Source organism: Siniperca chuatsi, linkage group LG10, assembly GCF_020085105.1.
Source record: "Siniperca chuatsi isolate FFG_IHB_CAS linkage group LG10, ASM2008510v1, whole genome shotgun sequence".
NCBI lineage: Eukaryota > Metazoa > Chordata > Actinopteri > Centrarchiformes > Sinipercidae > Siniperca > Siniperca chuatsi.
Genome location: NC_058051.1, coordinates 16,025,398 through 16,048,097, shown reverse-complemented (window position 1 = coordinate 16,048,097; position 22,700 = coordinate 16,025,398). Strand labels below are relative to the sequence as shown.

The 22,700-nt window shown below is 42.7% G+C and overlaps 1 protein-coding gene across 11 annotated transcripts in view; it reads right to left on the bottom strand.

The window, feature by feature from the left end:
• si:dkey-151g10.3 (serine/threonine-protein kinase WNK3) overlaps positions 1-22,700 on the bottom strand; it is a 38,157-nt gene that overhangs the window by 11,224 nt on the left and 4,233 nt on the right. For 5 of the 11 annotated variants that reach the window (XM_044210874.1, XM_044210875.1, XM_044210866.1 and 2 more), the window contains exons 2-11: positions 17,859-19,014; positions 9,819-9,991; positions 8,788-9,008; positions 8,116-8,273; positions 6,217-6,305; positions 5,867-6,086; positions 5,318-5,642; positions 4,981-5,099; positions 4,685-4,885; positions 288-3,644 (exon numbers count right to left, since the gene is read on the bottom strand). In XM_044210874.1, the coding sequence (XP_044066809.1) occupies positions 288-3,644; positions 4,685-4,885; positions 4,981-5,099; positions 5,318-5,642; positions 5,867-6,086; positions 6,217-6,305; positions 8,116-8,273; positions 8,788-9,008; positions 9,819-9,991; positions 17,859-18,587 (5,592 nt within the window). In that variant the 5' untranslated portion in view covers positions 18,588-19,014. The remainder of the gene's footprint in view (positions 1-287; positions 3,645-4,684; positions 4,886-4,980; positions 5,100-5,317; positions 5,643-5,866; positions 6,087-6,216; positions 6,306-8,115; positions 8,274-8,787; positions 9,009-9,818; positions 9,992-17,858; positions 19,015-22,700) is intronic. The other 6 variants (XM_044210871.1, XM_044210870.1, XM_044210872.1 and 3 more) reach the window with 6 other exon arrangements.

The following is a 22,700-nucleotide window of genomic DNA, read 5'->3' as shown; positions in this document are numbered from 1 at the left end:
CAGACACAAAGGAGTATGCAGGCACACAGAAACAAAACATACAAAAAACCATAAGCAACATCAGATGCAAGTAAATCTATAATGTAATAATGGATATTACATTTAATAACAAATTTTATGTTCAATGAATATACTCATGTTTTAAGAATTAAAACGTGTTAGTTTGAATCAAAAAGTCAAAGCTTTTTCAAATAATTAGATAGCAGTATTCTCAATCATTCTGCCAGTATGTCAGCAAAATAAAATAATTTTTTAATTAATACAGCAAACTTTCATTCTTCCTGTACCTGAGCAATGCCCAGCAGGGAAAGGTCACAGTCTTGCAGCGCGGCTTGGGGCAGTTTGGGGGCATTAGAATCAAGCGATTGTTGAGTAGTGACAGGCGAAGGGGAGGTAGGTATAAAGTTGGCCTGCCCAGGTAAGGTTACCTGGGCCACTGGCAGAGATGTAGGCAGCTCTGGCGCAGGGGCAACAGCAGGATGGTGGGATGGTAGGGATGGGAGAGATGGTAGTGATGTTGGGGGACATGAGGTATGAGAGGGGCTGAGGGGCATTTGTTGTGCAGGAAAGACAGCATGGGGCAGAACAGGCTGTTCAGCTATAGGTGTCTCAGTGTGTGCCTGAGTGTGAGAATGAGCCTGTGTCTGAACGTGTGTCTGTGTTTGGGAGTGTGATTGGGCCTGAATGCTGGTTTGTGTGTGTGTGAGAGCTGGCAGCTTCTGCTTGGCTTGGTGCTGCGGAGACGGAGGGGCGCCTGTCACTAGATGACTATGGAGGGGCGGGGTCCTGTTCTGGGACTGAGGCTCTGCCACATTACCGGGGACTATCTGTGCAGCAGGATTGTTCACCAGATGTGAAGCAGGTGGACACTGAGGGGGAAGCTGACTCTCATCAAGGGGTATCAAAGCCTGTTTTAGAGGAAGTGGTTGCTGGATGGGAGTTGAGATGGGCTGTGCCAGTAACTGGGCCTGTGGAGGAGGTGGAGCTAGTGGTTGCTGTGCTTGAGAAAGCTTCTGTAGCTGTTGCTGGTATTGCCCAGTAGGCATTGTAGGCTGGGAGATGGGCTGAATGGCTGAAGGGTCAGCAGTGCTTCCTTGGGGCTGCTGCTGGGCCTGAACAACTGGATGTAGTGTTGTTTGGCCTGGAACATAGGCTTGTCCAGTCTGCTGCACAGTATGAGGAGTGGCAACAAAGTTTGCAGGATCAACTACAGAACTGCGACTATCTGTTGTAGTTCCAACACTTCCAGCAGAGCCAGAAGACATAATCATCTGCTGATACTGCAGTACTGGCTCTTGCTGCTGCTGCTGTTGTGTGATATGAGTTATATCCTGTTGTACAGATGGCATGGCTTGGTGGGTAGGCTGAGGGACATACTGAGGGCCAGCAGCAGCCTGAGCATGCACCTGGCTATGTGGCTGGCCTTGAGTTTGCTGCTGGAGCTGGGGCTGCATGAGCCCTGGCATTTGAGCAGTTTGCTGAACAAGAGTCTCATGTTGGATCTGACTGGGAATTGAGGTAATTGTAGCTGGAGGTTGGACAGTAGCTTGGCTTTGTTGGCCCATCTTCTGAATGTCTACAGTTGGACCCTGGCCATGTGGTGGCTGGGACTGACTAATTGTCAGGTGCAGAGGCTGAGTCTGGATTAATGGCTGAGCAGTTACCTGGCACTGTGTGGGAGTGGCAGGTCCTGGATAACAACCCTGTAAAGGAATTTGCTGGGTCTGGATGGTGTGAGTCTGTCCCTTGATCATTGCCACTGGAGGAGTTAATTGGGCCTCAATCATAGCCTGAGCTGCTTGGACTGTGGACTGGGCTATAAATTGGACTGGGACCTGGCCCTGGTTCTGGGGATGAGCCTCACTTTGTCCTTGCTGGGTAAGGACCTGAACTGGGACAACAGCAGACGTCTGGACAGGGATCTGTGAAGTCTGAATCGCCATGGGGACCTGGGGCTGTGAGACAATTTGAGTTTGGTGCTGAATTACCTCAGTGCCGATTGGAGCTCCAACTGGGATATGAGGTTCCATTACAGAGGTGTGATGCTGTGGCTGGGCAACAAATGCTTGCTGCTGCTGGATCAATGCTGCTTGCTGTTGTTGCTCTATCACCTGCTGCTGTGTGAGAGTGGTATGAGGTGTAAACTGAGTGGTGTTTAATTGTGGGATACACACATGCTGCTGAATCTGCTGCTCACTGTTACTTTGTGGAATAGGGACAACCTCTTGTTTCTCAATTTTCTGAAGTTGAATGATGGCTGCCTGTTGCTGCTGCTCTTGAATCTGTTGCTGTATCAGAGCCTGTTGCTGTAATCTCTCTGCTTGTTGTTGTTGTAACAGGATTTGTTGCTGGCGCTGTTGTTCTAACTGTTGTTGCAACAGAGCTTGCTGCTGCTGCTCTATCTGCTGCTTGAGTTGCACTTGTTGCTGCTCTTGTTGCAGTTGCTGTAGCTGAGCTTTCTGTTGTAACTGCTGCTGTTGTAAAATAGCCTGTTGTTGCAAATGCTGTTGTATTAGTGCTTGTTGCTGCTGTTGTTCCATTTGTAGGAGTAATGCTTGCTGCTGCAATTGTTCCATTTGCTGTTGAGTCTGCTGGGGTTGCTGCTGCAATACAATTTGTTGCTGCTGTTGTCCACTTTGCTGTTGCTTCTCTGGTTCTTTTTGTATTCCATGTTGTTGATATAACTGACTCTGCTGCTGTTGCTGGAAAAGTGCTTGTTGTGGTTGCTGTTGTTGTACAAGAGCTTGCTTCTGCTGCTGCTCTTGTTGTTGAATAAAAGTTTGCTGTTGATCCAACAGTTGCTTGTGTATAAGTGCTTGCTGCTGCTCCAGTTGATGCTGTTGTAGTTGGGCCTGTTGTTGCTGCTGTTGAAGCAACGCTTTTTGTTGCTGCTGATCAAGCTGTTGCTGGACATACGTTTGATGTTGCTCAAGCAGTAAAGCTTGTTGTTGTTGCTGTTGTAACAGAGTTTGCTGTTGCTGAAGCTGTTGTTGCAGTTGTTGTGGTTGTATCATGTTCTGCTCACGAGGATCCCCTATTGGTTGCTGTTTGTAAGTCTGAGGTTGCTCCCCTGGCTGTGGTAATGACATAGTTCGCTGCTCCATACCTGTTTGTGTAGGTAATATTTGCTGCTGAGGAGTTGTGTGGACAGGTGGAACAGGCTGATGTACATAGATCTGCTGCTGAGGCTCATGTTGATGTTTCTGAACAGTTGTAGCTGAAAGGCTCTGTGGATGCTGCTCCGTTGGTGGCAGAGTGGCACTAACTTGTTGTTGTTCGAGCAGAGTGGCCTGGACCTCCATTTTCTGTTGCGACTGCTGCTGCTGAAGGGTGGAGGTCTGGGGATCCATCCCTATCTGTTGTTGTTGGACAATAGTCTGCTGAGGGATCATGACAGGCTGTGTTTGCTGGGCTGCTGCCTGGGGAATGATGTCAGTGAGCTGCATGGGAGCGGCAGGGGGTTGGGTCTGCAGAGCGAGGGGCACAATGGTCCCCGACGGTCCAGCAGAATCACTGACTGACATGGATGTAGTGAGAACATTAATGGGTGCCTGTTGGGAAACAGGAGGTATATATGACTGTGAGAGGGCCATTGACCCATGGGGAGTGGCAGTTTGAAATGCATCTGATGGGAATGTTTGTGACTACTCAATGATAATGACAGAATGATGATTGGTGTTGAAAGAAGAGGAAAAAGAAAGTAGTGGAAAAATTAGGTAAGAATAAGCTTTGGCAAGGAGCATCAATTATCAACACATTTAATTTTATACAACAGAGTTTCCTACATGATTTCATAGCAGAGGTGGGCTGCCTCAGCTGAAATACACACTACACAGCTAAAATTTAAAAAAGTAAATACACTTTAATGAAGTAAAAATTAATGCTCAGGTAAAAAGAGCAGAAGAACTATTTCATACATTATACAAGTCTATTTAATGAGAGAGGCTATTAGACCATTACATCTTACCACCTCTGCTAAGTCATTTCCTGGGGGAAACTCTGTACCAGTGATGCGCGGATTGCAGGATAATCTGCGGATCGGGCGGGCCATAAAAATTTCATTCTGATTAATAGCGGATGGGTTGCGGGTGGGTGAAGGATCTACCCATTAAAAGAGATGCTGTGCGCATTTACGCATGAGGCACAGCAGCGTAACTTGATAATTTAAATCTCCTTACACGCAGACAGGATCAGTCAGGATCTAATGCTAATTAATGTTCAGTGTTCTTCTACACATCCAAAAGGTCACACATCACACATACAGTCTAGGTTCATACAGTGAGATTGTTTGGAGTAAAGCAGCCATCCTCCTGATAAATCCTAAGCTCCATCAGAGCTGTCTAAAAAACAATTTTTCCAAATGTCCATGCGGGGGCAAGTCTCTAAATCGGAGAAAATCATTCATTTGGGTGGGTGGATGATTTACGCGTACATACGGATTCTGATGACGTCAGAGCCAATCCGCGCATCACTACCCTGTACAGCATACAGTCAGATGGTCAATCTCAGAGGATAATGAGGATGATTTGTGGTTGGGTAAAGTTAAGTTATTTGAGGGAAAAGTACCTAAAATGTGAGGGTGGGACCATAGCTTTACTTCCATTAATGATAATGTTAAATGTTGTAGCCCCTGTGTAAATGTGGCTTTCATTTTAATACAAATTAGTATCATCACCCTTTTCACCTGAATATATTGTTGAGGGACACTTGGTGATACCTGTGGAACCATGGTTCTGGGCTGAAGAAATGTCTGACCAACAGGTCCCCCTCCACTTTGGCCTATGGACATGCCGGACATACTAACACTCTGGCCAATAGGCACATTTGGAACACTTCCACCCTCACCAATGGGGAGCATTTGAGGATGAGCCAATGTGCCAGTTCTCTGTAGTGCAAGAAAATATTTATTGAACAATGTGACTTATCAATACAGTGATTTAAAACAATGATGAACGGGGTGAAAACAACGTATAGACATACAGATGCCGTAGGGGGGAGAGTAGTCTGGGAGTGTGTGTATGATTCCCCTTGCTGAGAGTACGCCTGGCTCTGTCCACCTGCATGAGATTCACAGCTGGCAGGCCCAATGCTCTCACCTTCTGAATGAAAGACAATTAAAAAAATTAAGAAGGAATGTAAAAACCTAAACTACGCGTACTTGTCCCAGTCATAATATTCAGCCATTCAGTCATTCTAACTTCCACCATGTCAGTTATGCAGCAGTGATGTCCTATTAACTCATAGACCTAGATAACTCATCACACCTTTCTAAAAAACTCCTGGCGTATGAAATATATCATGAAGGTGCATACTCTACCTGGCAGACCAAGGGTTGTCCCACTGAAAATATGTTGCTGCCTGACATGCTGGTCCACTTCAGGCAACTCCTCAGACTCCTGCCCTCCTCCTGCTCCTCCCCCTCCTGTCTGTCCAGCTGCCCCTGGCCCCAGTGAGGACGGGCAGGATGGATGAGAAAAGGTGTGGGAGGTGAGAGTGGAGTCTCTTCTTTCTTCAAAGCCCTGCTGCTGCTGGAGGAGCTGTTGCTGTCGACGCTCCCGTGACTTTTTGATCAGATTTACTCGATCACGAATAGATTTTCCCACCACCTTGGCATCACTCTCATGGAAGAATCCTGACTTTACCTGATAGAGCGAGAGAAAGAGAGAGAGAGTTAATAATGACTAGAGGAAGGCTGAGGAAATCTAGGTCAGAAGGAGGTACCTTGAAATGGCTGATAAATGAGCTGAAGGATTTCCCTCACCTGACCAAGCTTTGAAGCATCAAAGCCTTTTCCCAGACTACCCTATCCCACACTGGACACTCATGAACCCTGTTTCTACTAGTCAGGCATGAATTGTCATCTCACCATCTCTAGAGCTACTTCCTCAGCACTATCATTCTCCAGGTCATAGCTGAACTCGATGGCCTCATTGTCTTTGTGCTTCCCTTTTAGCTTCTTGGGTTCTTCAACCCAAATCCGGAGAGCCAGACAATCCTGGGTGCCTGTGTCCTCCTCTGCAAGTTCCACCCGGACCCCTGTGTCCTCCCCGAAGAATGCGTGGTTCAGGAGGTCTCGGATGGAGAGCCTGTCAAGGGAAAGACAAGAAACATAGCAGGTATGTTAAAACAGGCACCAGTATGTTTTAGGATTGCCCAATCAGGAATCCTACATGAGACAGGGCAGTATGTCATGTTATGAAAATAAAACCTGCTTACCTCTGACTCTTGTTCTGGCGAATGCAGCCTTCGATGATCTCTTTGATCTCTGGGTCATTCACTTTATCAAAGCTGGCTGGCTTTATACCCTGCAGAAAAAGAAACGGCAAATGAACTGTATTAACAGGAAATGATAGAATTAGGTTTTGAGATATATATAATTATTGAAGACATTTTTACCATGGAGCCAGATAGTTGGGGTTGCATTTAATAATAAACTACTAAAGCATTAGGTCTACACGTCATCACCACAAATGTGCTGAGTTTGTATGAGAGTAATACAGTCAAAGACACTCACGCTTTATTGAACCTCTGGCCCAAGTTATCAGACAGGAAAGAGCTTTGGAGGGTATAACTATAGGAGGAGTAGAATATAAAATCTGTTTGTACGTAGATGACGTATTGGTAACACTCCAAAATCCAGGCTCAGGGGTCCTCTGTTGATTAATATTTTAAAGATTTATGGGAGTTACTCTGGATATGTAGTTAATGTTCACAAAACTCAGGCCTTATTATTTAATTATGTCCCCACCCAAGAACTGGTGAATAGGTATAATTTTATTTTTTTCATTTATGGCATTACTGCACCTGGGGATTATTATCTATCTGCTCAGTTAAGATCGCCATTGCTTTGGTGTAACTCAACTTATGAAGCCAAGTGGAAGGATATAGAATTTTTCTTAATGGACATTCCGATACAGTCGGTGCTGGGTTGTCTCTACAGGGTGAAAGAAATATTATATATATATCACAGAATCAGTGGGTTAGCTTTTCTATCAAGGTATAGAGGTGGTTAAATGATTCCAGCTTCATAGAGAGGTGAAAGTACTAAATTGGCCAGCTTATGATCCACACTTCATAACAACATTGTATGATCACAGATATAGGCAATGGACCCAACGTGGCATAACCACCCTCTGCAGAATTGTATGAAACTGGGAACTTGATGACTTTCAGAATCTGCCAGTCATTTGAACTGATTAGACAGGATTTTTATAGGTACTTACAGGTCTGTCATTTTTTCTAAAGGACATTAGAGGTCCCAATCCTGAAAAGCCCTCAAAAATTACTCAGATATTTATAGATGCTTATAAAGGCGAAAGTAACAAAGGGATTATAGGCAAATTATTCAAGGGCATCACCTCAATGAAGTCAACAAATTATATAAGGCAGTGTTGGGAAAAAGAGATGAGGATGGAAATACCTGAGGAGGTGTGGCTACATATCTGGGAAACTCAGTGTACCTCCACAAATTCACTGACCTGGAGGCATGTTTGTTGGAAAAACTTTATTCGGTTCTTTATAACCCCTAAGCAGAAATCCAAATTAATTGGGACCCAGTATAAGTGGACTATGCTCATATACATGTATTTTGGTATTGTCCACATATTCAGCTTTTTTGGGATATCAAGGATACTGGGCTTTAGTATTGATATGTCATTTTTCTCTTTGTATCTCAGAGTTATTCCTGAATGTTTGTGTAAAAGTGATATCTACCTGCTGAAGATTTTAATGGTTGCAAGTAAAAAAGCTGTTACCAAATGCAGACTTCAGAGAAACCTATGGACCTTTTTATGGGTACTGTGAATTAACTATGCTCCATGGAAAAGATCACTTATACCCTCAGTCTACAGAAAGACAGGGGTGAAAAATGTTGCATGAAATGGGATTATTACTTAAAGGAAATGGACATTGATTAAAGTATTTTATTTTCTCCTTTTTGATTTTAATATCAAGCAGTAATGCTCAAACCCCTATGTACTACACTGTACCTGCATATCTGTCTCTGATGTTAACTGACTTCATTCTACACCTCATGTTTTTGTTCTGTTTGTTAAATTTAAAATACTATTTTAAAAAAAGTAATAAAAAAAAAAAGAGAGCGAGAGAGAGACTCACACTTGTGACTTTGCGATAGATCTGAGCAGCATTTTGGCACTCAGAGTAGGGGTATTCTGACGTGGCCATCTCCAGCATGCACATCCCAAAGGCGTAGACATCCACAGACTCATCATAGTGCTCCTCATACATCTCTGGAGCCATGAACTCTGGGGTTCCTGTTAAGACCAGATTGTGGTTCAGTCAATAACAAGTAGAACAGCTAAAATACTATTTCACCAATATCACTGTTTAAAATCTCAATTTACTGTCACATAACACTGTCCACGGAGCACTAATGCCCCAAAGTCAATGGAAGACTTAAAACTCAATTAAAACTCTGATAGCAATCTTCCTGGCAATTGCTCTTGCTTCCTGAGTTGAACTTTATTGAGCTAAATTGTATTCACAGTGCATTACTTAAGTTGGCTCACAGAGCCGACATCTCATCAGTGGTCTCTGTTTACATTAAGTGCTGCCCACATGAATTTTACAGTGACTCTGTCAATAATAATCTATACCTCTAGGCAGCTGAGGCCCTCTGTAAAAATCTGAACAGTGCTGAATGCAAAGAAAAGTACATTTATAGGCCCTGACTCAGTTTGCTGATGTAGCTACGATATGTCGGCCATTGTTCTCGTAGTATATAATAAGTAATAAGTAATAAGTAGTTGGTCTACTTATGTAGCCTACCTATGACACTCTTGGCAAAGGAAGTCCGCATAAGAGTGGCCAGTCCCAGGTCACCTATCTTGACTGAGCCTGTGGGGCCTGTTATGAAGATGTTGTCACACTTGAGGTCCCGGTGGACTATTGGAGGAGTCCTGGTGTGAAGGAAGTGAAGGCCCTTCAGGATTTGCCTACACCAGCTCCTCAGGACCTTGGGTTTCATCACCTTAAAGCGCTTCAGATAACTGTGCAGAGAGAACAAAAGCAGGATTTTGTAGTCAAACTAAAAAAAAATACTGTAATCAACCACTGATAGACAGCTGGATGTTCAACAAGACAGAAAAAACAATATTATAATATACTTGAATCACTCTGAATATTATATTGTACGTAATGAATTTAGATTGATTAAATTAATTTTCTTGCAGATAAAGATGAGTGGAAACAGTGTTTTGCTGTATCAAAGTTTGTTCTTCGAAGTATGCACAGTGTGACTTACTAAAATGAAAAGAAAATCTCCCACCAGTACTCCTTGTTGAAGCATTGAGCCTTGTTGTCTTGTTGACTTAGCAGCACCTCCAAATATTTACTGAACAATGGAGCCATGTGTTGATATTTGCTAACTACGAAGGCAGGTTTACAGCTATTGGTTTGCACTGTAGATAAAATTAACACTGCTACAGATAACATCAGTCTGAAAAACTACATTACATTTTCTAGACCTTTAATAGACATGTAAATGATGAATAGACATGTAAATGATGATGTATACTGTATATCAGCTTTGTTATTTTTAGTTATTATTGTTATTATAAGTGCCTCATTACTATATAACAATTTGCAGTACTGAGCTGCCGACTGTGGGTGACATTCACTCTAGTGGGTCCCATGACATGGCCAAGAAATACAGAAAGGTATACTATGATTAGAGGACTTTATGTCAATCAGAGACTATGGCTTAAAGATTCTTTTTACAAATGAAAAAACAACTAAACCACAATAATAGTGAGCTGTCATTGAATGAAAAATAATAGAAATGAGGATGTTGTGCTAACGTTTTGAGTGTTCCTGAAGTCATGAGTTCAGTGACCAGTACGATGCACTTCTTGCCGCGGAGCACAGACTCCCAGGAATCATAGAATCGGACGATGTTGGGGTGCTGAAGCCCCTTCAGCATCTCGGCCTCCTCCTTGAAGCGTTGCTGCTCCGCCTTGGTCAGCTTGCGATCCTGAGGTGAGAGGTACACACCAAGTTGTATGGCATGTATGTAAACATTTCCTTCCCTATGTGAACATTTGCTTCCCTAGAACTTTAGAGAGAGATTTTCTTATATACTGGCTGGCAATTCCAAAACTGCAAAAAACTGCTTCTTTTATTTCCACAAGCCGTACAAGAATGCTGCTAGTCGATTCTATTCAGTGCTCCAAAACATCATGAGGCTACCTGACAATACACACCCATGACTGTGCACCTATTACCACTAGATGGTACTAGCAATACAGAGTTGCAGCAGTGCTGAGACAACACCCATGCCCTAGCTTTATAAAACACATTTGTACTGCATCTGCCACACATCCCTAGTATGGCGGACAGAATGGACATGGTGGAAATCCAGTTCACTAGCACAAGCAGCATCCCACAGGAACAGAGACAGCCATGGACTAATTCTTCTGTTAAACACTGGTGCATAGCTTATTCATAAGACCTAAGACTCATTCATGTTATGCAGTGAAGGTGTTCTGTTCTGCAGTTAAAAAAATAATGCATTTCTTGTATTATATCCTGTATTACTTGTATATTCATATGTATTCTTCTGTTTTCTTAAACCTTTGGTGCTCTCACCAATAAAATCTGCTGTTTCCAGACAACAAATACACACATCTTTAAATTCCCTGAATATCAAGTCAATAGGAAATAGCATTGCAAGTGATGTGATGGTGATATAATATTGAAGACTCAAACACGATGATAACAATCAAAGCATTTTACAGTGGAGGCAATCCCAGCTGGCCCCACTTGTCACAAGCAGCTGTTGATATCGGTCCATGTTTTCCATGTGTACAAATAAAGAATTTCAGGCCTGTGGTCTTTTGACCTTTGTTGACCTTGTGACCTGCTGTTCAAGGGCATTATTTGATGTTACTGAAAAGTTTAAAATAGAAAACACACCTAAAATAGTTCATTGCCATATGTTTGTATTTAACAACAGGTAACCTTTAACCATTTATGTAAAAGAAAAATTGAAAAAAACAAAACAAAAAAGCGTGTCTGACTTAATATCTGCGAGGGAGTCGGATGGCAGACACTGTCGTGTCACAAACAGACCTCACTATAAATAGAAGTCATCATAACACTGGCTTTCCTCTGATCGATTACAATGATGTTGAGCTATTTGCTTTACACAAAGCTCCCCAAAGGTAGGCGGTGTTCTGTAGATGTTTAGATGCAAAAAAATAGATTTTCATGTAGTTGCAGTTTCTGTCCCTACATTTATCTTTGTACTAATTTTGTGCCTCTGCTCCCCCCCATGTCTGTTTTTCATCTTTTCAGACAGCGTTTGCTCTCTGTGTCTATACTGGTTCAGTGTCCTTTTCTGGAAGTACCAGTGGAGGTAATCCCTTCTCCCCTCCCCTTTCAACAGGGAAGTAGCATCAACAAAAAGGCTGCTCCTTGTTGCACTATTATGGCTAAGAATAAGTTGCCCAGCCTAGGTCTACCGTCATGCTCTCATTCCTTTAATACCAACTACCTCATGTTGCTATGTACATGCAAGCTTATGCAATTGTGTGTGTGTGCCTGACTGTGTGCAGGTATGTCTAACCATGCTTAGGTGCTGCCTGTCTCTATAGATGTGCTTTATCTTGTCAGGGACTACTGCCTCTGTTTGGGTGCCTCTGTCCTCTGTCTCACTTCTCAGTCAGAGCATCACTCTGCCTCACTGTCTGGCACGGTGTGAGACAGAGTGCTTGCCTGTGTGTCCCTGTCTGCTGCCTCCTCAGCATCTATTGTGTATCCCACTGAGTGTCGCATGAGACAGCCTTAGGGCAGGCAAAGGTCACAAAGAGTTCAGTTAGTGAGATTGTGTCTAGACAGACACACACAAACCTACTTCCCATCCGCATATCCACTCATACACATGCCCATACACCCATATTCACACAAACAGAGGCACAACAACAAAAATATCTCTAGAAAAAGGCAATGCATGCTCTTCAAGTGTGTCACAATCCTCTTTCAATTGCCAAGAATGCTTTACACACCCAAATACAATTACTGCTGTTATGAGGCCTCACTGACACTGACCTGTGTGAAAAATGTAAGTGACTACTACTCAATAAACTCTTTAAAATGATGGCAATAATCTGGAATTGTATGCTACAGTACATTAGTCCAACTTTGGTACAAGAACAACTCACAAAAATAGATCTGACAAACAAAATGGCACACAGCCACCACAGGGGCAAGGGACACAAGGGACGGAACAGTCTCTTAACCATCAGATAAATGGAAATGAGGAAGCAACAGAGAAACAAATTTCTGAGGGAGAGAAAGGGTAGCTCGCATGCTCATGACACAGCCCTGTAATGACTGACCAGGTCTTTCTTCCTCTAAATCAGCCTGGTTGTTCTCCATTTCTGAAGCCAAAAAGCTGTAGTGAGTGTAGTAGTGTGTATCAGGGACTTCTGGGGGAAGTTATCCTAATGAATATAGGATATGTTTATACACACTACACACACACACACACACACACACACACACACACACACACACACACACACACACACACACACACACACACACACACTTTGGGTGTTCTTGTTATTTCATCCACACCTGCATAGTCAGTTTGGTCATGTAATGTGGTTGTCACATAGCACCTTCGTGGCAGGGGCCTAAGTACTAAACAGGGTAAGACCTAAGACCTGGTTGTGCACCATGAGATTTTTTTGGATCAGACATCTAGTAGAGCAGAAGGTCAAGCTGCAGGTTAAGTAGCCTCATAAAACAGGAAATGGACAGGATATGGCTTACAAGGTACATTTGGTAGATGGTAAGAGGCTGGGGTCAACACTGCCAAAGCAGGTGATCCCGAAAACATCTATTTTGGCAAACGCTGCATGAGTATCAGATATCATACAGACTAAATAAGATGAACTGGTTTCCCTGGCTACATTCTTTTCTGAAGGAGGAGTATGCCTCATCTGCAGTGGGATAAATAGGGCTGGCATTATCAACAAATAGGGGAGCTTTATTCTTGCTGTAGGTAGATATTTGTACATTTATGAGGGTGTATGTAGTGTGTGTAGCCCAGTGTGAGAGTCAGCATGTCAGTGTTTGAAAATCCGAGGTGGCGGGTGGCTAGGATTAGATTACTGTAAGCTACAACAGCTCAGACTAACAAGATAGCTTGCTGGAAAAGGGCTGGCCCACACGTCGGATTAGAACCCCAGGCCAGTGGGCCAAGTTCACTAACCTTCATAGATTAGCCAAAGCACCGCACTAGCCATTTCTTTTTAGGTGACCACTTGTTAGCAGGATTGACTTCATATCTCTATGTTTTAAAGCTATATTACCTGTGTTGTACAGTGGCAGAGGCAACTTCAGGCATCTAAGATACACAACATCTCAGTTAGGGTAAGTGGAAGAAATGACACGTCAACAAAAGTGTAAATACAAATTTTTTGCTTTATGTCATATTATGTCTAGAAACAATTCTGCTCCTCATATAGAAAAGCGTGCAAAGGTTTATTAATGGACATCAGTGCCACCTTACAAATTAATCTTAAACTCTGACTCAGTGGGCTTCCCTCTTGTGGCATTTCCTCTTTTGTCATATGCCTTAATCACATGTCATAATAATTTGATCATAAGTGCTTCAGGTTTATTGAATTCTGATTTAAGCTATACAGTTAATGCCAGTGTTATGTGGTAAACATTCAATAGCAATTGAATCTCCGTTGCCAGTTAGGTAATGTGGATACAGCCTGAGGGACACTTGCCAACTGTCAGTGCCCTAGTTGAGCATGCGTCTGGTCAGTTTGGTTGGATCGATTCCATCCGGGTCTAGTCAGTTCAGCTGTAGTCCATTTGATTTCGCCTCTCCTAATTTTAGTCACCCATCAATAGTCTGTCTTTGCTAACCCAACTGGTTTTTCATAAATCAGACACAACCAGTATAAACTCCAACTCCTCCCTTTTGCTGTCGCTATTTGTTACACTGAGCCATAGAATTATGACCAGAAAAAACACCTTTTGTAAATATTGCTAAGCTTTTTACACATAATATTATTCTCTAGAATACTTTCATCAGAGCCTACCTTGATTATTTTTATCAAAGGATAGGAAAACAGCTATTATTTCTAGCATGAGGCAGGCAGCTGGCAGTGACCAGAGATGATCTCTCAACCTTGTGAACGGCTCAATTATCATGATGTCAACTGTCGAACTCGTCTCGACTGTATATAGGTGAACAAGGGGTCTAGACTCTGTTTCAAAGGGGCTGCACACTGAACTATAATGTTAATATTACCCTTAACCATGTCAAAGTCCAAGTTCTCTAATGGCCTTAATAAGGATGAGCCTTTTTACTAAGAAACATGGCACGTTTGTAGCAGGCAGCCTCCTAAGCTGGCATTTATCTGCAGACATAAATCCAAAAAGCTCTGTAACAATACATGCTAATCAAATATATAAAATATTTAAGGTGGTAATAAGCATCATGGCAATCTTCAGTACTGCAGACCTGAATGCTGCTCTAATGTTTGTAGTTGTAGAGTGTGGCGGGGCTGAGCTGGACCAGTCTGGGATGACTGGGTTGAACCAGTCTGGTTTCTGCCGCCCGAGTTATGCTGTCTGTGCAGGGTTTTTGTTCCAGCCTTACAGGCACCCTCTGTAATTAACTCCCCTGGATCACTCTGCATGCTCACTCACACAGACAAAAAGTGATGGAGGGAGAGATGGGAGAGGGAGGGTGATAGGCAGACACATACAGTGGCATAGACACAGACGAACAGAGATCAACAGCTTGGACACAGAAATGTAATACACGTACAAGACACATACAAACACATCCACTTAGGGTGACGGATGGCAAAATACAAGACTGACGCAATAGCAAGACAGATATATAGCTCTACCCTTTTAGGCATGGAATTCCCAAGGAAACGGAGAGGAAAGAAGAGAGACAGTGTCCGCACTTAATTACACACTCTTTCAAGCTGCATTTGGACAGCTAATGCCCTGGCTTCCCTCTCATTGTGGACACAGCAGGAGAGGAGCTAGGTGCTCCCAGGCTGCAGTCTCACAAGATAGTGGAGATAGCATCAAATAGTGCATTGGCTAGTCATGTACAGTTCTCCTCCTATCCTATTCAGTGCCTTCAAACTGGGAGCGCTGCACAGACTGTCCATGGTCTTATGTCATTATGATACATGAGCAGAATGTCTTCTGTGCCGGTTGTCTGATTACTGGGATCTGCGCTTATAATTGGAAATGAAAACTGTTTGAATTTCAAAACTACAAGATTGAGAAGAATTGAGTCAACTTATAGAACCTAAGTTGTTTGTCTTTTACCACAATTAACACATTTTAGACAAGAATATTGTTGATTATCATTCTTAATTGAGATACGTCCACACTGTACTGTGTTATTTAAGATTGCCCATCTTTGCATCCAACACCAGCAGGACACATTAACGCTTGCACCAAGTCTGTCATTATTAACACAGCAAGCCGATTATATCTAAATCATTATTATTTGGATTACTATTGTCCATTCTAATGCCACTTTGCATTGAAACTGTGCATACGCTTTGGTTAGGTGGAGTAAATAGGACAGATCATGTGACCTGAGTGACTAGAATGTTGCACTGAATGTGGCACTGGATCCATCTATAGATGTGTGACCAGGCCACTGTGTACTGTCTGTGTGCATGTGCACGTGCATGTGTGTGTGTGTGTGTGTGTGTGTGTGTGCATGTATCTCCCTGCATGTGGTAACTTAGCGTTAGGTACACGAATGCTCTCTGGGAGGGATGCCATGGTAATCCTCTGTTTGGCTCGTTGTCTCCCGCTCTGTCTCTCTTTCCCACTCACCATCACCTCCTGTGTCTCTCTCTTTTCTTTCTCGCACTGTCTTTTTCCCTTCTCCTTGCTGGTGCTCTGTGTGTCAGAATCTCAGTCTGTTTTTCTCCAAAAGGCTGTCTGCTTATCTGTTTATATATAAAATCTAATTAGACAGTAAAATATGTAATTGTAAATATGTAAAATGTAATTTCTGACTGATGTAACCAGTAATGTCCTCATGTTTCATAAACAAATAACCAGTAAAACCTAGTTTTCCTCCATGAGATTTACTTTGACCCCAATGCATTTGTGGAGACAAAATTAGAGATCACAGATTCAATATGGGTGCGCAAATCAGCTTAAGCCTACTGTCTTTTCATTTTACAAAAAATGCTTTACCAGCTCAGATTTGCTCACACTCCTGAACCAAGGCAAAATACAGTGCGCACGGTGCCTTTGCTGGTGTCATAAGAATGCTGTCTGGTGGCAAAATATATTAATGATAACATTATTATTGAAGATGAATCAAGCTACCTTTGCAAGCTGAGCAGATGTCTTGAAAAAAGACCACATCAAGTATTTAAGTAGGACTGAACAGGAGCTTTGGCAGTATGATACATCAAGCAGCAGAGCCCACCTGCTGATGTGAAGCTCATTCACCAGGTGTTGGGAGTAAAACCAGAAAAGGTGATGGGGGCTTCCCTGCTGCTTGTTCGTCCAACAGACAGAGCCTGATCTCAAGGATTAGTCGAGGCTCTTGTTTTGGAATTAGCTCCAAACCAAACACATGACTGATTTTTCTCACACAAAGCCAGCAGTCAAATCAGATGGCTCACCATAACACTGCTCTCTATTGTGGGGCCAAGAGTCAGAGGGATGCATTTCTTCTCTCCTCTACAAGTCTGTCTCCCACCACATGTTGAATTCACACTATCTAACAATGTTTCCCATTACTTCTCAGCATAATAAATCCAGTTGTGTACAGTATGTAAAGACTTTGACAGTGCGCTGATATTAAACATTTAGCAGATTTCATTATTTTACTCCCACCACAATGTCAATGTATGACAAAGAGTTTCTTCAGTAATGTTTGCTGTTACACCTACATTTGCTACAGTATTCCTATTTGCTCTGTGTTCGCAAAATGCATCCCATTCAGAGCTTCCCTTTCACATGACTATTTCCATTTCATTACATTACACAATAGACAAGAGTAGGCTGTGACATGTACTGTAGCCTCAGCTATAACAGGCGCATGTTATTAGCAACATAATGTTGACCATATACTTTGTAATAAGAACATGAACTTCTCATTTTAAAATCTGTGATCCAAGTTGACTGCTGGATTAGTGACAAAATTCGCCTCTTTAAAAAGCAATTTCCATAAAGTAACATCGCTGTTATGGTTTTCTAGATGTTTCTTCTCTGTGAGGAGTCAATTGCCTCATTTAAAACACTACACCTAAATCACAGTGTCATTAATACAATCCCTAAAATTTCTCTTAAGTGTCATGAATGAATGAATATAATTCAGGCCAATGTAGAAAATATTCTAATTTCTAATAGGATACCCTATCACAACAAGAAGACACGCTGACAGCCTATGATTCTATTATTCATAACAGTCCTAGAAAAGGCAAAGCCTCCACTTTCACGTTGTGCTGTCGATACATGCGATGCTCCCCCTTTTCACCCCGGTTTCCACTGAATTGCAGTCTCGCAGTTTGAATAGCAAGCAGACAACGTGCAGAGATTTCCAGATTTCAGGAGGAAGAGCTGCTGGGACACATCTAATACTATTCACTTCAAAAGAGCAACACTGGGCTTAAAGTTCTCCAAAGCACACTAATTGGAAATATAATTTGTTGATATAAAAGTATTTCCATTTACCTCTCAGAGTTGTGTACACATTCTGGATTCTTCTTGCATTGATTATTTTGGGTTTATTTTATCTTCATCTTTATAATTTATAATTATGGTTGAATATTTGGCATCATGGTGTGAAAAGAAAAGTGAACAGTTCATCTTACCTGAAGTTCACACCAAGCCACCTCCACCCAAGTCTCTGTGTCCAGGCCTTTATACACAGTCTTGAAGGCTCCTCTGCCCAGTTCAATGTCAAACTTGAGAAATCTGCCTCCAGGAGAGGTGGCCACAGCCTTCATCTCCGCTTCCTCCTCCTGCTCACGGTCCCTCTCCTTCCCCCCCTGGCTGGGTGTGGAGGAAGGGGCATCCTTGCCAGGCTCCTGGCTGGAGCTGGAGCATGATGGGTCATGACCCAGGGCAGCACAGGATGAAGGAGCCCCTTGCTGCTGAGCACTGCTGGTGAAAACTGAGTCTGAAGAGCGGAGCTCCAGGTGGGGGGCACTGTGGGGCGCCTCTGGGGGCACCTCCACCTCATCGTCCTCCTCACAAATCTCCACACTCTTCCTGAAGAAGCGCTTCTCCCTCTTCAGTCGTTTCTGGCCAGTGTCGACTGGTAAGGAGGATGTGGAGAATGAAATCGGTCTGACTGGGTTCTTCTCACCTGCCTGGCTGGCTTCCCCTACTCCTCCTCCTCCTCCTCGGATTCCTCCATCCTCTCCTCCTGTCGCTTTCCTCTCCTGAGTCTGGGAGGAGGGGAAGTCCGAGGGGGTGCTGTGTGTCCTCTCCCTCTGTGGGTTGGCCCTGCCCTCCCGCTCCGTGTCCTCCTCCCTCTGTCCATCAGGTTTCTCCGAGGAGTCCTCGGTGCCTGTGGGATCTCCTGGGTCAGTAGCCATGGGGAATGGCCTTTCCCACCCCTCCTCGACCTCCTCCTCCTCCTCCAAACCTTTGCTCCTCCGTCAGTCCCCGTCTCTCTCTCTTTCTGTGGTCACCAACTCACCCCTTCTAGTCTGTCAAGCTGTTCTTCCAGTACCTTCTCCCACTTTTCCTCCGCTCTCTGCTTTTCTGTCTTGTTTTATTAGATGCTTTGTAGTAACACAGAAGGGTGAGACCAAAGCTGTTAGAAAATAGTTTCTGTCCTCACTTTCCTCCTCACCATTCCTACATTTTCTTTAGAACCCACTTAGGTGCAGTACTAATCAAAGTAAACCACACGTCTCCCAGCTCTTACAAACACACACTAAACCAGGAGTTTTTTCAAGCCTGTGGGGAAAGCTGCAGTGTTTTCCTTCAAACTGTTGTGTGAATATCTTCAAGTAAACCCTGCAAGATAAAAACAAAACATTGCATTAATATTCAGACAGTCAGAGGAGAGAATTATTGTCATGCTGTTGCCATATTTAACTCTCGTAAGAAGAATACAAGTGGGATACTGTTTGTATTTGATGAGATACATTTGAATAGGAAAGTCAGAGGGTCCCCTATACTTCAGAGGGACAAAATGGACCAACATCAAAGAAGTAACCTCACAGAAAATCCTCACAGCACCTTTTTAAGGACATGGACTGTCAGAGTAGTCCAGTAAGTCTGTGTAAATGTATGTGTAAATTGGATAGGATTGAATATGAAATGCTGAGACATTCCACTAAGAAGAAGAAATAAGAAGCTCTTGTAAGTCTTGTAAGGCCAACCACTGCTAATTCTTGCAAAGAGACACTGTATTTCCCTTGAGAATGTTAAGTGTTGATTGCCTGTAAAACTTCGGCTAATAGATTTTTAGCATTTAAGCTCACTGTGTAGCAAAATGTTGCAAAAAGAAAACCTAATGTCAGTAGATTTTGAAGAGCTCCATAACAGTTGCAATGTTTCCAGTAATCAGATACAGGGTAGAACTTCAGAAAGTAGAAATGTCCATAAATGGTCTTTTTCCACAGCTACTTGCCAAAGTGACCTGAGGTAATTAATTGGACAATGTTAATTCAAACTCAGCAGTGAACTCTGGCAGCCCAACTTGTACCCGTATATGGTAAGAATATTCCAAAACCCATATAGGAGAGCAACCATTTAATCTGCTTAACCTGCCAAACACTTCATCTTTGTTATGGGCTAAACTTTGACATTTAAACCAAAAGGTCCTCAAAGAATATCCCGCTAGCCTGGTCAAGAATTACAAATGGCTTCATCAAATGCACGTTTATAAGCGTCTTGTGACTTAAGTTGTGTTCAATGGCTCCATTAGTCAACAGAAAGCTGCAGTTAGGAGTATGCGATCCCAACCATTAAATATGGATGATGAACTATGGGCCGGTTGAGTGTAAATAATTCATATGCAGAGGGATTGTCGAACTATACTGGAGTGACTACCACACATATGCAACAAAGGGCTCATAAATAAACACAACTATGATTATGATTATCATCAGCACAGGCATCAGCCGACAGTATTAGTCAGTACATACCCAGTCAACCATTCAGGCAAGTTGATAATAGACAGTTTTAAATTGGCCCTCAGTATTATCCTCTGCCAGCAGAAGGTGAAACTAAACACAGCAGGTTTCCTCTGACATTGCAATATCCCTCCAATGCTGTAACTCATTCACGGTTTGGGTTTGTGTGTGTGTGTGCACATGTGGGCATCTTTCTGACATCTTTATCTTCACTTCTCCTCTATCACTCTCCATCTGTCCCTAGGTATTATGTCTCATCTGCCTTCTGACAGCCAAGTGGCTGCATCAAAGCTGTTTCATTAAGACCCCAACCAGCCTGAAGTTACTTTGGAGCCAATATCTAAAAGACAGGGTTGGGCTACCAATTACGGATACAATAAAGCCCAAAGACAACATTTATGATTAAGCAAATGAACTTACAGTAAGAGAGCGTGCTAATGCATACCAACAACAAAAGCTGCCCCGAAGGAATGTGGCTGTCCTGGGAGTGTAATGGTGCAGTAAACAAAAAGTAAAAAGTGCAGTCCAGGGTCAGGGTTATTAACTCACTTTGAATATTAGTTTACAACTCAACACATATTACTTTACAACAGAACACGTGGGACTTTCAAGGACCACTGTATGTACCCTAGTCTAGGGTTACAACACTCTTAGGTATGAAGCTATCCACAAGGACCACGCATGTACAGTCTATCTTGGCCCCTGAAATGTGTTCTTCACTGACAGACAGGCTCAGTCAAAGTCACAGCAGCAAGTCTAGACTTTTTCTTCAATTTTAATGAGCAAAGCCCACCATGACCACTGGGGGCTCGTCTATTGGCTCACAGCAGCTATTATCTCTTTTATAACGCGGTCATTAACATTCACATCAAGCCTGTTGTCTCTCGAGGCTCTAAGCAGAGGAGTCTGACCATAGAGTCTGACATGCAATTCTAGTAGCTGTCAGTCAAATTAAAAACACAATAGGCTAATTGCTAAAGGCTCCTAAAGAAGAAAGATTTCCAGTTCAGCAACATTCCAGAGACATAGACATATGCTCTAAGAGACACACTGTAATTAGCATTAAGCAAGTAGCTTCCCACAGCACACACCACACCTAATACCATAATGCAACAAAACTATTTATGAAATCATTGACACATACGAGTGGGCAGTATGGATACAATTGTCTATAAGATTATACTGTGTGTGATTTCAAATTGTGAAATACAATAACCAAATGGCAGTGTCTGTTTTTGGCTAATTCAGTGAACTAAATACTGACAAATCAAAGTATTTCATTGTTATTATGTCAAATCCTGTTAATCCAATATTGCCACAAAGCAGTCCTGCTATTAGGCCCATGATGGCCTGACACAACCTGATATTAAAGTGATAGCTACCTTGACAGATACTGTATAGCAAAATCTCAACCAGTTGACAAATCTCTATTTTGTATATTGTCATTCTGACCAACCCTACTGCAATAATAGAGCTGTAACTAATGATTAATCAATCAATTAATCAGATAATGTGGGTCATTACATGATTAAACAATTAATGATCACTTATATAAACTGTTTTCATTTTCTAGCAACTACTAATTTCAGCACTACAATAAACCTAAATGATAGATAAGAGACTTTGTGCACTATGACCATAACTAAAGGAAAATTATGTGAGTTAGGGTAACTCAGAGGGGACATACTGTAGTGTACAGTGAATCTAAAAAGGTAGAGGCTAACAGGATGTGGGGAACATAAAGGAAAAACAACAGGCGATAAAGAGAGGGAAGTTGCCCTTTAAACAGGAGCTTATTCGCCCATGTCCCCAGGGCAAGGAGTTCCCATGAAAGCCACATACCGGACAGAGTTATCACAGTACATCAAACACGTTCAACCCCATCACTGTCTCTCACACCCGCCCAGTCTCCCTTCCAAACACACACACATAGACACACTGAGATACTATAAGACACACACCAGCAGGCTAGAACGAAACTTTGTGTTTCACTCTTTCTTTCTCTCTCTGTCCCTTCCATACTCTGTTTTATACACAGACAAAAAACACACACAATGACACACACATATCAAAAAGCAAACCCTCGCCCACACCCAAACGTCCAAATGTCCCCTTTCAATGAAAGAATGCCGAAAGGAATTTCCTGACACCAGCCAAATGACCAAGCAACTGCCCATGTGGGCAAACGCGGTAAACCAAAGTTGAAGATAACAAAATCAGCGTCGCAGCTAAAAAGGTGACATCTCTCTTTGGCAGCCAAATGACTCCAGTATGTGGCGTACAACAAGTTCACATGTCAGAATCACTTTTTCTGTCTTTGCTGGAGTACATGAGAACTGAACATCTGAATTGGTGCACTCTGTCTGCCCCCCAGGCTTCTGTGAGGCTCTTGCATGGGGAGACAGAACACCTGCAGCTGCCCAATCATTTCTGAAATGTGCAGCGAAAATCATTGTGACACCTTTGCTTCGTGACTGCCAAAGATGTGATTTCTAGTCTATTCTCAAAGCCTGCTGAAGGCCACGTTTGTTTTCGCTAGAACTTTTTGTTATCTGTGCTCAA